The sequence below is a fragment of the Trachemys scripta genome, chromosome 4, assembly GCF_013100865.1.
Source record: "Trachemys scripta elegans isolate TJP31775 chromosome 4, CAS_Tse_1.0, whole genome shotgun sequence".
Taxonomy (NCBI): Eukaryota; Metazoa; Chordata; order Testudines; family Emydidae; genus Trachemys; species Trachemys scripta.
In genome coordinates this window covers 67,228,116-67,245,438 of record NC_048301.1, presented here as the reverse complement: position 1 = coordinate 67,245,438, position 17,323 = coordinate 67,228,116, and the positions used below count along the sequence as shown (strand labels likewise).

The window sequence follows — 17,323 nt, the reverse complement described above, 5'->3', positions numbered from 1 at the left end:
TCCATGTCTTCCTGGGACCTTCTCTTTCCCCCATCCCCCTCACTGCTGATGGTTTTTTTTGTTTTTGTTTGATTCTCTCCCCTGGTTGTTGTTTTTTTAATAACAGAATTGTGTGGGTTTGAAAGCAATCTTTATTCTATTAATGGAAAGCAAACAGAGCCCTGCAAAGCAACAGATAATTATGTTAAACCTTCATATTGCTCTGTCTGCACCAATCACAATCACCTCCTAGTATTATAAGCACTGCACTCCCAAGCATAGCAACAAATATTAGTGGCTTTCAGCTTCAAATTGCTGCCTCAAGGCATCCCTGATCCTTATGGCCTCATGCTGTGCCGACAGAGGCAGCGCCAGTGGGCCTTTAAATGGCCAAAAGCACACTGAACAGCCATTCTGCACTTGCTCAGCCTGTCGTTGAACCAACCACTCCTTGCTGCTGTCAAGTTGCCCCATGTATGGCTTCATAAGCCATAGCATTAAGGGGTAAGCGGGGTCTCCCAGGATCACAATGGGTATTTTGACTTCCCCTACAGTGACCTTCTGGTCTGGGAAGAAAGTCCCTGCTTGCAGCTTCCTGAACAGGCCAGTGTTCCGAAAGATGCGTGCGTCATGCACCTTTCTGGACCAGCTTGCGTTAATGTCTGTGAAATGCCCACGGTGATCCACAAGCGCCTGGAGAACCATTAAGAAATACCCCTTGCGATTAATATACTTGGTGGCTAGGTGATCTGGTGCCAGAATTGGAATATTTGTGCCATCCATCGCCCCTCCGCAGTTAGGGAAGCCCATTTGTGCAAAGCCAGCCACAATCTCACACACATTGCCCAGAGTCACAGTCTTCCACAGCAGGATGCAATTAATGGCCCTGCACACTTCTGTCAACACAAGTCCAACTGTCAACTTTCCCATTCCAAACTGGTTAGTGACCGATCATTAGCAGTCTGGAGTAGCCAGCTTCCACAGTGCAATCGCCACATGTTTCTCCAACACCAGGAAGCTCTCATTTTCGTGTCCTTGCACCGCAGGTCTGGGGCGAGCTCATCACACAGTCCCATGAATGTGGCTTTCCTCATCCAGAAGTTCTGAGCCACTGCTCGTCATCCCAGATATGTATCACGATGTGATCCCACCACTCACTGCTTGTTTCCTGAGCCCAAAAGCGGCGTTCCATTGTGGTCAGCACATCCGCGAATGCCACAAGCAATCTCGTGTCGTAGCTAGTACGTGTCACACTCCTCTTGCCTTTGTAGTTTTAAGGAATAACTCCATTACCACCCGTGACGTGTTGGTCAGAGCGAGCAGCATACCGGTCAACAGTTCGGAATCCATTCCTGCAGCCTGAAAGAGACAGAGTGCGCAGTACACAAACCGTTGAAAGATGGCGTCAAATGCAGACGGAAGCACAGGGACTGCTGGGATGCGAAGCAACACATCATGGGGCATTGGGACAGGACCCAGGATGCCCCTGACCCTCATCCGCCTTTCCATAAGTCTTAGCAGCAGAAGAGGAAGAGATGCTCTGTGGGATAGCAGCCCAGAGTGCACCGCTCCGAATAGCTCTGCAAGTGCCGCAAGTGTGAACACGCTATTGCGCAGGTACACAGCGGTTTCCCTTTAGTGCTCTCTGAGCGGCGCTGTAACTCTGCCAGTGTAGACATGCCTCAGATGCTCCAAGACTAACTTGTCAGATGTTTAAAAAATCCCAAATGGAATCTGATGATATACTTGTCACAGTGTGACATCATGTAATTATGTAATGACATTCACTATCAAAAACCTCATGATCCAGCAGTTGTCCTGCAAGAAAACCCTGGAAGGTGGAAGCACCGACATTTGCAAAACCTGTCTTTTGCAAAACAGTGGCTGAGGTAATCTGATGAATTTATTCGCACAGCACTCCTGGGGACTAGGGAAGTATTTTAATTCCCATTGTATAGATGGGGAACTGAGGCACAGCGAGATTAAGTGACTTGCTGTAGGTCACACACACAGTCTCTATGGTAAAGCTGGGAATTGAATCCAGATTTACTGAGCCCTGAGTTAGTGCCTTCACTGCAAGGCCATCCATCTTCTGAAAGGAAAGCTGGACTGGAAATGAACAACAGGCTTGAATCAGCAGTAGATGCCTCTAATACTCATGCTCTTCCAAATAAATGGCTGCTATGAATAGCAAGCTTGCCTTTATGGTTTATTCATTAGATCCTGGAGCGTTCTGGTCTCCAAGACAGCATGGGCTATGAAAGCCTCTGGAAGTTCGTTGCTGGGCCCCAGGTAGCTCTTGGAACATTATGACGTGTGTATTCTTTCTATAGAAAGCTTCCACTGGTGTTCACTAAATTTATTACCCCAGTTCTGTTTATCCTGTTCAATCAGTTTCCTTTTATACCTGCCACTGTTCTTGATGCTGCTGTAATGCCTGGAGGAGGGTGGAATAGCATTAACAGCAAGCATAGGAAGTTTGGGTAAAATGAAATGCTGTAGGAAAGAAAAATACAATTTACATGGTGTGCTTGCTAGGTAGAAAATGTAACAGTCATGATCATAATTTTAAAGATTTGTCCTTGGGATTTTTTTTTCTTTTGCATGCTGTTGTTCACTACTCATCCCCAAGATGGAGTGCTCGGATTACTGGAACACATTTCCCAATAATTTAAAAAATCTGCTGACCAGATCATGCCCTCCCCACCTTGAATTGTGCATGATGGAGCAGACCCTTTGCACAAAGATCTCCTCACTTTCCACAGCACCATCCTCCCCTGTGGCCACTGGATAGGGCTCTCCACTAGTCCAGTGTCCATACTGAGGGGGAGACATGAGAAGGGAGAGCCGGGCTCCAGGCTGTGTTGTCATGTCCACAGTGTTCCTCTGCCTTCCTCCCAGCCTAGGGAAGTTGCAGACAGTGTTGTTTGGAGTGGTGCTTCCAGGAAGTGGGGGGAAGGCCTTTCTGCAGATGGCCCTAGCCTCCCACAGATCTCAGGGGAACCACAAGGTTTTTGGATGTGGACAGAGCCCACAGCCTTTTCTTTGGGGGTGGGGGAGAAGAAAACGTTTTGCTAAACAGCAGGACAAAATTGGAATCTCTAGGAGGGGATTTTCACTGAGACTTCCTATCAGAGTCCCAAGCTGAGGATTTTACTGTAGGAGGAGAAGATGACCCAGGCCTATCTGTTTGCATGGTGCCTCAATGGTTTTTTTTGTAGGGTAGGATGTTCTGTGGTATCAGGGCCAAAGGGACTGTAAGACAAAGCCGAACAGATGCTATCGCGAATGAGCTGTGAATAAGAGCCCCTGTCATGAGCAAGGGGACTAGTCTCTGGCTATTTGATACATGTACTCTAAAGAAGTGATTGGCAAGCATTAGTCCTCCAGGCTTCTGTCACTGGTATGCTGGACTCCACTACCGTAAAGGTGACATGAAGAGGGAACAGTGAGTCGACCAGCTAACATTTTAGAACACGTCCACATGAAGGGAAAAACCATGTTTAACAGTAACAGAGGGTCCTGTGGCACCTTTAAGACTAGCAGAAGTATTGGGAGCATAAGCTTTCGTGGGTAAGAACCTCACTTCTTCAGATGCAAGAGACTTGCATCTGAAGAAGTGAGGTTCTTACCCACGAAAGCTTATGCTCCCAATACTTCTGCTAGTCTTAAAGGTGCCACAGGACCCTCTGTTGCTTTTTACAGATTCAGACGAACACAGCTACCCCTCTGATGTTTAACAGTGTGCTTGTTAGAAAGCTTGGTAGTCTAGATACAGTTCATTTTGTGGCATTTGAAATGCGATGGGGAAAAGCCTCTTATGAGAATTTGGGGGTATCTTCCACGGAGCAATTTTTTCAATCCTTGACTCTGGGAGCCAGCCTTACCCTGATCTGCTGAGAGAACCCCCACTCCTGGGCTGTTCACACACAGCCTCTGGCAGGTAAGCTGCTCCTTGGATTGTGCAACCGAATGACACTAGCCAACATCTCTGGTCCCAGACACAACCTTAGGAACCTCTGTCTTGCAGTGTCCAGTTATGCCCGCTGTGTACAGGGAGATTTTGGCAAACCAGTAAATTGTCTGAAACCACTATTGCTTATTGCTAAAATCAGCCAAGTCAGCAGGCCATAAATTGGCCATGCAGTAGCCTTAGCTTAACCAAGGCAGGAGGGGAGGGGGGTTTGGGGTGCCACAGAAAAGGCAGCTTGACCTCGCATCCTTCCTGATAAGATTTGTGTTGAAGTTGCTGATACATGCATTTTAGGGGCTCAAGGCTGCAAACTCTGAAAAAAACCACACCTGGTTAATCGATGACCAGAAGGAAACCTCTTGCTTGACCTTTGAAACTGCTCGCTTAACAAGTTTTCTTTAAATGACATGTCATTGTATTACTAATAGATAAATAAGGGGAAAACGTTTGAGGCAGGGGGACTCTCCCTCTGGATGCATCTTGTGTTCCCCATCGGCAGATGGAAGATTTGGCCCCCGGAAGGCTGCCGCTGTGCCACTCGAGAACCACACTGAGCTTTGGTAATTATCTAGGGTTAGGGGTGTTTTACTAACTTGTTGCGGATGTGTGTAAGTGCTTGAGACTAAGTAAAGTTTAGCTTTGAGTGAAAACACTCTTGTGTTGCCCTGTTTGTGCCAGCCATCTATCGGTCGGATGGCCGTGTCTCCCTTGATTTATTTCCTGACACTACCTCATACAGTGTAAAAGTTACCAAGAGCTTTGGGTTGAAAGAACCCCAGGTAACAGCTGGACACAGCAAGCTTATATGAATTCTTCAATTTAACAAAGAAATTGATATGTACCAGGCGTGTTATCCCAAGGGGAGTCTCTGACACACTTTAAACCAAACACACGGCTTCAGGTAGAATAAACAAACAAATTTATTAACTACAAAGATAAATTTTAAGTGATTATAAGTCAAAGCATAACAAGTCAGATTTGGTCAAATGAAACACAAGCAAAAACGCATTCTAAGTTGATCTTAACACTTCCAGTGCCCTTACAAACTTAGATGCTTCTCACCACAGGCTGGCTGGTTGCCCTTTAGCCAGGCTCTCCCCTTTGATCAGCGCTTCAGTTGCTTAGTGGTGGTGTCTGTAGATGGCGGTGGAAGAGAGAGGAAGAGCATGGCAAATGTCTCTCCCTTTTATTGTGTCCTTTCTTCCCTCTTGGCTTTACTCTCCTCCCCCCCCCCCCCCACGGGGGAGCATCACCTCATCGCAGTCCCAAACTGACCAAAGGAAGGGGGGTGACTCACTCGAGAGTCCAGCAGATCCTTTGTTGTTGCCTAGGCCAGTGTCCTTTGTTCCTGTGAGGCTGGGCTGGGTTTGTCCCATAACTGCCCTGATGAGGTGTGAACTGCCCCTCTGCCCTTGGAGTTTTTGTCTGGGTTTGTTTAGCCACGAGGACACATTTTCTGCCTCATACCTATATACATGAAATTACAACCTATAACATTACTATAACAACAATGCTCAGTGCATCATGAGCCTTCTGAAGACACCCAACGTGACAAACTTTGCATTGGATACCACACAATCATTTTATAAGGATGAACATGGGGTGCAGGGTGTTCTCACGAGGTACAGAGTGTCACACAGACCATATGTTCTCACCAGAGGAATATGTCAGATGAGGCTGTAAATTTGCCAGTCTGTGTGTGTTGGGTCCAGAATGCATTGCCAAAGGCATTTCATTTTTATGACTATTTGCTGAATAACCTTCCTCTCTGAGCTCTGCAGAGCAGCTGTTTTTTTTCTTCCCATCCAAGGTATTAAAAATTAATAATGGTGTGCAGAACAAACTCCATCTATCCATGTGTCACATGGGAGTGGATGGATTGGCAGCATGCTGCCTTCCCCCATTTTAAAACATCCTCTGCACAGAGCTAAGCACTTGGAAGGCTGGAAAGTAACTTTCAGAAATAAATAGGCAACTTTCGCATCAAATGGGGACTGGGCTGCTGCTGCTTCTATTTTTTTTTTTTTAAACTATATTTGTAGCACCAAATATATGGTAGGTGTCTCTGTTTATTTCATTAAGCTGGTTCAATTGCTAATGGTTCCCTAGTGAGGAAACAGCCACAACATCCAGTTGAAACTAGTAAGACAAATCTAAACTGAAACACCAGATCTGAACCCTTTTAGACTTTGGGGTGGCTCAGATCCAGATCTAAAGTTTGTGGCACAAGCCCAAAGATCAGTAGAATACAGTTTCCTCTATAGGCAATGCAACATTGGGCAGAACAATGGAGGTAACACCCTGTCTCCTATAGAGAGTGTTGTGGAATCTTTACTGACTACAGTTAGTGAAATATTTTAGCTTTATCTTTCATCTGAAAGACAGCTCCTCCGGCAGAGCAGTGGCCCCACCATGACAGGATATTAGGCCTGAGTCAGTGAAGAATTAATCTGCTCTTAAAAGTTTTGCCAGCATAGAAGTGTGGGGAAAAAATCATCCTCTAAGAAACTTTACTATGCCAGCAAAAGCCATAGTGTAGACACAATTATATTGGCAAAAGTGGTGTAAGCTGTGTCCCCGCTAGGAGGGTTTGCCAGTACAGCTATACTAGCAAACCCTTTCTAGTGTAGACAAGGCCTCAGATGGATGAGTACCACTTACTAAATCTTGAAATGAGTGTTGTTTCTGAGACTTGAAAAAGTTTGGTTAATGTTTTCAATTTTTCCCTTTCCCTGTGCTGTGTCCTCCACTAGATGCAGGGAGCAGAAATGTGGAAGTGCTAGGTGACATGCGACTCTCATATTACTTCTTGCTCACAAGGGAACAGGAATTATTTGTTTCAAGCCCAAACATTCTGAATCCAACTCCCAACCTTTCACAGTTCAGTTTTCATTAGCTGGTCATGCCAGTGAAAATACATACATACACCATGTCAAATGGTCTCTGACTTGCCAAAATGATTTGTTATTCGAATCCATGCCTAGTTCACAAGGTTTGCAGTTTCCCATTGCCCTAGATTTCAATCTGATCACCAAGCCAGTGACTTCACCCTGTAGCAGACATACTCAGTGCCCACTGTTGACTTGCAAAAATACATACCTGTGACAGCATACAGCCTGCTAACTTCTCTCAGTATTGCTTGGAGTTAAGAAAGGAAGTCAGACCTCTCTTCCAGAGAGATCGCACAGTAAGTTGAAAATGCTGACGTTCTCAGACCTCAGCTAATAATACAAGAGAAGAGAGCAATTATGAAGAATATTGTTGTGCTTTGGAGCCTGAACCAGTCCTACCATGTAGAGCCTCATCAATATTAATCTCTGTGTGTAGGGAGATCTAGTATCCAAAACCACGGTCTCAGTGATCTGGGCCAGCAAAGAACCTAGACAGATAGATTGGACAGACTACTTTCCCCCCGTGTCTGCCTGGGGTTTAGTTTGCACTTTCAGACACCTGGAGTCTGTGGAATTCTGACAAGATCAAATGCATGTGTGGATCATATTTATTTTGTTTGTTATTTTTACACTACCTGATTGGTTAGTAATAATCACTGATATACTTTATAGCACAGGAAAGTGTGGGTTTATTTTCAAGTGCATTTCACCAGCAAGAATACAATATTCTAATTAACGTAACAAACATGACACAATGTATTGCACCAGTCAAAATGCTGTATAGTTGACAGGCTTGGTAGCTGTTACTACTTCTGTGTCGTACAAGCAGGATTGGGGTTGGGCAAAACTTGGATGGGAGAGCTCTAAGGCAAATGCCAGTATTGATGATTTGGTAGGTAATATTCTTCCCTCTGACACAATAGTGAAGTGTTGTGTAACTCAAGGGGAGGGTTTATATATAGGAGGAGTGGGAGCCAGTGTGGGAGACTCAGTGGTGGAGCAGCACAAGGCCTGGAAGGGTCTGCTACAAGGGTTGTATTCCAGGGATCTTGCCAATTTGTTGGATTTAAACTGTAGGCTCCCTTCACTCCACTGGAGAAGAAGAGGACTAGAATTGCTGCAGACTGCAAATTAAGACTGCCATTGCAGAGCCACGTAGGGAGTTTGAAGCAGAATGTGAGAGACCATAGCCTGTTTCCTGGACTTTAAGGAGGTTACAGTCCCTACAAAGGATCAGGACACCATCCTACAATAACTGAGAAGTGTAAATCCTCCCAGAGAAGAGCCCTAAGGGAATATATTTGTGTGTGTATATGTATGCTCATAATTATATTTTGTATTTGCAATTGTGACAGTACTAAAACTTGGGGAAACCCCCCTCGAAAGTGTTATCTTTAAAGAGTTGTTAGTGACCATATTCATAGTGGTTTCAAGGGGTATAAGTAAACATATGTATTCACAGATCGATATATAGTAAATATTTTCCTTTAGAAATATTGTGTCACTCTCCTATCGGAGATTTAACTCTGCATAATGTATTGAGTCCTGATAAGGCTAAATACCACAGCAGAAAGGTACGCTGAGGTACTATACGTAATGTTAGCGTATTGCTGTCTCCAAACCCATTACATATGCAGTCAGTGCTGTTGGATGTGCTATCAGCTGATGCTGAAGTATAAAGCCAAGGTCTTGAGTACTTGTGGTCATTAAATGACCACAGGAAACTTATTTTTTTAAGAATATAGTTTTAACTCCCTTGTGCTGACCACATTCCCGGTTTGAGAAAATGGATTCTTCTTGTCTAAAATTGCCCGTGTTGTTCGAGTTTCACACCATATACCTTTTCACCTCCTGCCCTAAGTCTGGAGATCTGACTTATCTTCAGCACCTGCAGTCTGTCTCCTCTGGGAGCAAAATGACAGTAGTACCCTTAAAGCAACATTTTCTTCAAGCAAAGTATTTAGAAAAAAGGAATTTCAGATAAAACAGATCTTAAACCAATAAATGGTCTACATACTTGCTTGTCTTTCCCAAAGACCATCTCAGTCTGTTCTACCTAGGAACCGTGACAAAGGGGAGTTGCAAGGGCAGTGTCAGTGTGCAGAGCCTCCTGGCCGTGCCTCCACCTAGGGGCCAGACATGCCGGCCATTTCTGGGAGCTGCATGGAGCCAGGGCAGTCAGGGAACCTGCCTTAACCCCACTGTGCCACCGACCGGTAGCTGCCTGAGGTAAGTACTGCCTGGCTGGAGCCTGCACCCCAAGCCCCCTCCTGCACCCCAACTCCCTGCCCTAGGTCAAAACCCCCTCCCATACCCTAACTTCTTCCCAGACCCCACACCCCGAGCCCCCTCCCACACCCAAACTCCCTCCTGGGGTCTGCACCCTGAATCTCTTCCTGTACCCCAACCCCCTGCCCTAACCCTGAGCCCCCTCCTGCACGCCAAACCCCTTGGCCACAGCCTGTAGCCCCCACCTGTAGCTCCAACCTCTCACCCCCAGCCAGAGCCCTCATCCCCCTCCTGCACCCGAACTCCCTGCCCCAGCCTGGAGCCCCCTCCCGCACTCTGAATCCCTCATTTCTGGCCCCACCCAGCTGGAGCCCTCATCCCTTCCCATAGTCCAGCCCCCTGCCCCTGCCCGGTGAAAGTGTGTGAGTGGAGTGATTGAAGGAGGGGCACTGGAGTGAGTGAGGGGTGGGGCCTTGGGGAAGGGACAGGGCAAGGTGTTTGATTTTGTGTGGTTAGAAAGTTGGCAACCCTACTTTCCCTCACTGATACCAATCCTATTTTGAGGGCTGATCCTTCAAACCCTTACTCATCCAAGTAGTCCTTATGTGAGTTGATTTCAGTGGAGCACGGGTAACTAAAGGTGGATGTTTTGGACCCAGTATTGTTATTTATCCTGCATGCAGTATGATTCCAACTGAACTCCTCCCTGTTTTCCTCCCAGACCCCCACTCCAACACAAGCAATCACTTATTTTCAGAACAGCATCCTGAAGAGTTGCTCGGGTCTCAACGTTTCAGGTGCAGTCAACGTAGCAGCCCACCTGAGTGATGTGCTTGCCTGCTCCACAGTGACCCAAAGGTACCCAGCACAGGCAAAGGATGCACAGGAGGCAGGGCCTGGTTTTCAGTGGTCTACACACAGCTCACTGTGGGCCTGATCCTGAGGGGGGCTGAGCACTCAAAGCTCCCACTGACTGCAGCTGGAGCAGCATGTTCTTGGCACTGTTCAGGGGCGGGTCTAGAGAGAGTTGTAATGTAATGCAACAGAAGGGACTCAACGCAGAGAAAATAGGAACAGCATGTTGGGTTTGCCTACCCCTGTCTAGATCTCACCAGCTTTCACTCTGAGTTTACCAGTGCACAAAACTTCTTATTAATATAATACTTCTAACTTCTTGTCTTTATAATTTGTTAGATGCTGCCATCAAAATGTGCTCTCAGCACTGGGCAAGACAAAACCAAGGCAATCCCTCCCCAAAGATCGAACAATGTCAGAGACAGACAGAGAAGGCAGGATGCAGGAACTTGAAACAACATTATTCTGTGGTTTCTTGTGAGCATTGGGGAAGAAGTGTCTCTTGGAGGGACTTTTGCGTGGAGTGGGCGATGGCTGGGGAGCTGTTCCTTGGTGATGGAGTCAGTGGTGAAGCTCGCCTTGGAGCAACAGAAGGGGTAATGTGTCCCAAGTCCCAGAGCTGGAATTGTCGAGTTGTATAATATATTATTTTATTGCTGGCAATGGCCCTTTAAGGAAGAATGAGACTGGTGTCACGGACAATACCCGTTCAAACCAGAGCGAGCATGTGAACCCTACCCACTGGCTTCCAGACTGGCACAGAAAGGAAACCTCTCCAAATAGATGAGGAAGTCTGATTGGAACTCACTGATTCATACCCACTCTGCTCACCTTGCCCTATGAGCCAATCAGAAGAACTCATGAACAGGCACAAGACTTTGGGGGCATGTGTCACAGAAACAAGCCTGGCAATTTGCAGACTGTCCCCTCTGACTCCCATCTGGGGCTCCTGAGCATTCAGTGCAATAACCATCCTTACACCCTGGCTCTCACACAGATAATTAGGCTTGCTGCATTATTTCTGACTGTGCGCTCTCTCTCTCTCTCTCTCGCTCTCGCTCTCTATTGCTGGTCTTTGGCTCTATTCAGCCCTCTGACTCATGGGCTGGGACCTTTGCGCTCTCCGTAATGCATCACAAAGTGATACGAAATGAAGACACTTTCATCATCTCTGCATCAGGGGGAAAATTATTGCCTGAGCACTGAGCAGTCCTGTTATTGATTTAAACCATAGCCTCAGTCTCTCTGTTGGAGTGGCTGGTGATGTCCTTCTGGGTCGTTGCATTTAATCGGATTCCCTGAGCTGCCAGGCACAGGGGGAGAGTTAGAATAAAATCCGTCTACGATGTTCACTTCAAAATCCAACTCTGTCTCCCCTTCTCCGTCCATGGAACAGGCAGACTCGGATGTCTTGGATATCAGCACCAAAGTGCAGCTGTATGGCGTGCTCTGGAAGAGACCCTTTGGGAGGCAGTCTGCCAAATGGTCCAGGAGGTAAGATGCAGGATTTGGCTGTGATGAGGTGCGGTCACTGCGGGACTCCCTGTCTGGTCAGGGGAAAATGCAAAGTTCAAGTGTGGAGGGGAGGGCTAGATAAGCAGCTAGACCCTCTGAGGGGTTGACAAGCTGGGGCAGAGAGGATAAAACAGCAGGTGTTCAATTAGATGGGTTTGGGTGAACCTCTGAAAGAGCCACTGGGTGAGCAGGGAAGGATACAAAGGCAAGTTCCAAGTGGGATGGGAAGGACTCAAAGGCAGGGGTTAGATTAGCAATGTGAACCTCTGGGGACAGCTCCCCCATTTTGAGACTGTTGTCCACACAGGGCATCTCAGCCGGTTTCCTTCTAGCTCTGCTTAACCCCTGTGCCATATACATATCACTTCAACTTTGGAACTGGTTCCTAATGTTACAGTGTGATAATTGTGTGACAGCAGCTGAGGTTGCTTGTCTACCTTGTCCTGGAGTTGTGAGGCTTGATTCATTAGTGTTCGTAAAGCTCCTTGAGATACTTGGCTAGTGTGTATGTGTACTGCTGCCTTCTGGGGGGGTGGAATCAGAACTGCTTCACTCCGTGTCATAGGTGCTATACTGCTAACAGCAAAAAGAGATTCTCCTTCTGCTTCTGAAGATGGAGAGTACGAGTTGTATCCCCACTGTTGCTATAAAGTTGGCATGGTGTGTTGCATACTGATGATCAGGAAGTTTGTAGGGGGCTATACCTTTGTTACTTATTCTCTGGGTAAAAGTCTGTACTTTACTACAGAAGCAGTGGGTGGTTCTTTGTTTAAAATTGATGTTATTTCAGTGTAAGTTGCACTACATTTAAAAAAAATGTCCAGGGGCCCTCAAACAACAAAAGGTGACTATCTATATCTATATCTATATATTCTCTTCTTATAATACTTCACACTTCTATTGCACCTTCCGTTTAAGGCTCTCAATACGTTAAGCACTCGAATGGATTAAGCCTTTCAACACCCCAAGGGGCAGGGAAATACCATTATCACTCCGAATTGTGGTCTAACAGTTCAGATCTTGACCTAGCAGTCAGGAGACCTGTATTTCTCTCCTGCTACTGTCAGTGATTTGCTTTGTGGTCTTATGCAAGTGACTTAACCTCTCTGAGTTTCAGCTTCCCCTTCTGTAAAAAGGCAATAACAGTTCTTCCTCAGAAAGGGGCTTTGCCACCACCTGTGGAGAGCACTGTAAAAGGCAGAGTTATTTATTTAGTCCTATTTTACAGCTGGGGAAACTGAGGCACACAGTGGTTAAGTCTTTTGCACAAGGCCACACAAGAAGACTGCGACAGAGCCAGCAATAGAATCCAGGTCTCCTGAATCCCGGTTCTGTGCTGTAACTGCAGTCCACCCCATGGAAATATATAGAAATGTTATCAGAAAAATAATTTGACATTGTCAGAGAGGTGGCATCACGTGTCGATGTTGATTTCTCCCCTCCCCCACCCCACTCCTTTGTGTGCAAATTTTTTCTGCAAACTGAGGCGTTATTTTCTGGGAGGTGATTTGTGATAAGTAACCGCAGCTTCGCTGACAAACATTTGTTACATGAATTATGTTTCAAAACAAATGTGATTGTGCTATTGAAAGGAGCCAAGGATTGGTGTTTTCCCAGAAAGAGAGAATAACCAAGGGCAAGATCTCCTCCAAGGCAGATTAAAAGGATTCCTTAACACGCTCATTTCCTCTCAATCAGAATCTCTTGCAACCAAACTATCCAACTCTATCCAACGTTTGAGTCATTATTTATTTAACACTGTTCTATTCCTAGAAGTCACCCCCTTCGGCAGAGAGTTGTAAATATTTTAGTGATAGCAGGTGGCAAGAAGTGGGGGAGACTCTCATGAGACAGCGATGGGATAGGATGGAATGTTTGCTGCAACTGGAACTATCAGGTGCCCTGGGAGAAAAGAAATGGGAAGGGATTTGGGCTTGGAAGGAAAGGAATTGATGGGGTATTCCGAAGTCAGGCGGCTGGGTAAATGGTGAAAGGGAACAAGAGGAAACCAGGAGGCATGAAGAGAATGGGGAGATGCATGAGGATATGTCTTCCTGGCAGTTAGCTTGGGTGATTGTCATCTAGGTCTGAGCACCCAGGTTCGCTTAGCCTGGGGCCAGTGCCCCCATTGCAAAGCCCTACTTGCATTACTGTGTCCTCACATTTCTGTACTTGTCCATGTGTGTCCATGGGCATAGCCCATGGTTCTTTGCACTGAGATGTTCTAGGATTCTTTCCAGTCAGTTACATCAACTGCAGGAGAAATTCTGTCCTCTGCAGAGAATTGTGGGAAGGCGTTGGAGGACTGTCAGCACTTGGGTGATTTTTTGCCTACATCCTCACTGCAAAGTGGGTGGGTTCCAGTGAATGAAAGTGAATCCCAGACTTTAACACCCCACTCCACCCAGCCAAGTAAGCTAGCCCAGGACTGCCAAACCTGGGTCAGACGTTTTGCTGTGTGTTTGGTAGGGCAGCTGGGGCTAGAACCTGCCTACAAGCCTGGACCGTGCAGTGGAGACGTACCCTAGGAAGGAAAGGGAGAAGCCTGGAAGCAAAGCATATGGAAGGCTGGGGCACAGGAGCAAGAGGTTACAGGGGTCTTGAAAGCAAGGGGTCTGGAAGAAAAGCAGAAATGGAGTGGCACTGGGGTCCTGGAAGACAAAAAGAGTTTGAGCAGGGGAAGGGAAGTCAAAGGGACCGCTGGAAGAAAATGGGACATAAACTTGCTGAGGCTTTCAAGTTCTGCAGCATGTTGAATCTTTCTCAGACTTTCCCATCTCATGTTTTTTTTTGCTGTCTTCCCTCCTGCAAGCCTCTCAGTTTGGATGTGCATTTGCATCAGTGCACATTACAGATGGCAACTCTTTGCAGAGCTCCCAGGGCTTTTAACATGTCACACGTCAGGATTTGCAGAGGGTTGGATTTTAAGATGCTGTGTCACCGTTTCTGCCTAAAGTTGCTAGCTCTTGAAGTTCTCGGTAGAACTAGCATTACTTTCTCATGCACAGAAGGATTTTGCTGTGAAATCAGATCTCTCGCAGGCTTGTGTAAACTGATCATGGTGAGGCTCAAGAAATAATCCATCCACCCCCAGTATAGCAAAACATGGTTGGTCAGGTATGTTAGTTCAGAGGGTAGGGGAACCTGGTGTTTTTCATCTCAATTTAAATGAATGGATATTATTGGCTAATGCTGGAGACAGGTGACTTGATGCACTAGTGGTCTGTTGATTATGGCAAAGCCTTTGTTGTTATGAAATCCTATTATTATTGTTTGTTTATTACTATTATTTGTCTAGTTAGCATTTATACACAGCACAGCAATGTTCTACATGCATAGAACATGAAGGCTCATTCCCCGCCCTGAGGTGCTTACAACCTAAGTGAAGTATGACCTCATGTGATGCAGGGACAAACCAGATCAGGAGATGAGGGAAGAAGGTTTACACAGCTAAAGGTGTGCACCTGCTAGAGTGGCATGCTTCACGTGTTGGTTCCTGCTTATAGGGTTGTGCTAAGGTCATTGCTGGAAAGACTGGCAAGAAAGGTATTTAGAGGAGGGACTCAGAGATGTCTACAGGTTAGTTGATCAGGCAGGTCACTCCAGACATGGGCAACAACATTTTACTGATCAGCTTGTTATGAGCTGGGTGAAACTTTGGCTACGTCTACACGACACCACTTACAGCGGCGCAGTTGCCTCTTTGTAGCACTTCTGGTGAAGATGCTCTAAGCTGACACGAGAGAGCTTTCCCATTGGCTTAATAACTCCACCTCCATGAGAGCTCTCCCACCGACATAGCACTGTCTACACACGGGCTTAGGTCGGTATGATTTACATCACACAGGGGTGTGGATTATTCACACTCCTGAGCAACATATGTCATGCCAAAGTAATTTGTAGCATCCCCATAGCCTTTCTCGGGGACTGAGTTAAAACCCGATTGAGATCCGTCGGTGTGAACTCACCCTTCACTTAGCATCCGTTGTAAGCATAAGCCCCACGTAAGGCCATGTTTACACTAGAGACCTTACAGCAGCACAGCTCTACTGCTGCAGCTGCACCGCTGTAAGGTCTCCCGTGTAGCCGCTCTGTGCTGACGGGAGAGAGCTCTCCTGCCGACATAATTAAACCATCCCAGTGAATGGCGGTAGCTATGTCGGCAGGAGAATATCTCTCAGAGGGGTGGTGTTTTACACCCCTGAGCAACAGAAGTTACACCAACAAAAGTGCTAGTGTAGACGTAGCCTTAGACAATAGCTGTGTGTGCACCTGCCCCGGAGCTATGGGCTGAATATTATTTTCAGTAGGGCTGTGGGTAGGTGGGGAAGAGAGATCTCATGGGCACTGAGGTTAGATAAGAATAGATGCAGAGGCAGCTTGAAGGAGCAGCTTAAAGCATGTGGCTGACCCTGAAAGAAACCTGGGGAGAGGTTTTTGGGTCAGGATGCAGGCTGAAAACAGTGTTCTTGGTGCTGTTTCCCACTATTTGATTCCTTTGGAGTTCAGAGACACAGGACTTTGGTTCAATTTGATTTACAAAGAATGTACAGAGAAATACCTGACTGCCACCAACTGCTCCAGCTGGAACACCCACCGGGCCCCAACCTTTGACTAGCTGCTCGGGTCAAACAGCGGCAGCCAGCATTTTTACAGCACTTATCACCACAATAGCTGAGTGCCTCACTCACATTTGATTCATCCTTGCAACCCCCTATGTGAGGCAGAGGAATATTCTCATCAAGCCTATGTTGTAGACCAGGAGCTGAGAAACCAAAAGGCGAAGTGACTTGCCCAAGGTCAACCAGGAAATTATATTGCAGCGTAAGGAACAGCCCAGATCTCCTGAGTCCCCTTTGCTGCCACTGGAGTGGAGTGTGTATGTGGATCCGGTGCCAAGCTGGTATGTATGAGGGGGACTATCTATAGTCCTGCTTCTGCATACTCATATGTATGGGCAGGCCCTTGCACCTGCCCCATGTCCTGTTGACTTCAGTGAGGCTCCGTGGGGCTGCAGGGCTCCACCTGTGCAGAGCTCTGTACAGGATCAAGGGTCAGTCATATCCATGTATGGGGATGGATTTGATGATATCGAGCCCAGTCCCACAAGACACTGAGTGTCCTGACTTCCCTTTGAAGTTTAGGTGGAGTTGGTGGCACTCAGCACCTGACGGGATCAGGCCCCTCATTATTACAGTGGTAATAAACTCCTTCATGTTGTGGACCACTCCTTCAGAAGGACCTTCTCATGAACCATCTCCTTTTCCAACCCCAATGCCACTCCTTCCTACAGGAAATGTAATACCCCAGTGGCAAGGAGTTAGGATAAATGCAATGCAGTGAGTGCAGGGGCACAGTTATCTACCTCCACCTTGTACCTCTGTATGGTTATCTACTCTCCGTACATAAAGGGCTTTACCCTCTTTCCATCAGTCCTCAATGCCCCCAGTCTTCCCAGACAACAGATGCTTTTTGGCTCTGTCCTTCTCAGTGGTTTGCTACCTCTCACTTTGGATCATGGTTGAATTTACAACAAAGAAACAGTTGATTAAGGGAGCCATGAAGCTGCCGCACAGGATGCAAAGAAGAATTAATTTTTTTTTGGCATCTAGTTGGCCTAAACAGACTCTGGAGGTTTGTTAGAAGAGCTGCATCTAGCAGGAACTGTCACTGCTTGAAGACCAACACAGATTCCATCTTTGTTGCAGAATCAGCTGTGTGGGCCACGTGGAAATATTTTGCAGATCACCAGCCTTTTATGGACCACACTTTGAGAATCACTGGTCTAATGGGATCTCATGTCTGATTACTATGATCCTATAATGGGTGAGGACTGATGGGGTTCCTATTTGGTGATTCCATACATGGAATTTGACACATA

The 17,323-nt window shown here is 46.6% G+C and overlaps 1 protein-coding gene across 1 annotated transcript in view; it reads left to right on the top strand.

Moving 5' to 3' along the window:
* Nucleotides 1-10,868: 10,868 nt before the first annotated feature.
* Nucleotides 10,869-17,323, top strand: part of PLEKHD1 (pleckstrin homology and coiled-coil domain containing D1) — a 45,224-nt gene continuing 38,769 nt past the window's right edge. The window contains exon 1 of the mRNA XM_034768906.1: nucleotides 10,869-11,421. Within this exon, the coding sequence (XP_034624797.1) occupies nucleotides 11,273-11,421 (149 nt within the window). The 5' untranslated portion in view covers nucleotides 10,869-11,272. The remainder of the gene's footprint in view (nucleotides 11,422-17,323) is intronic.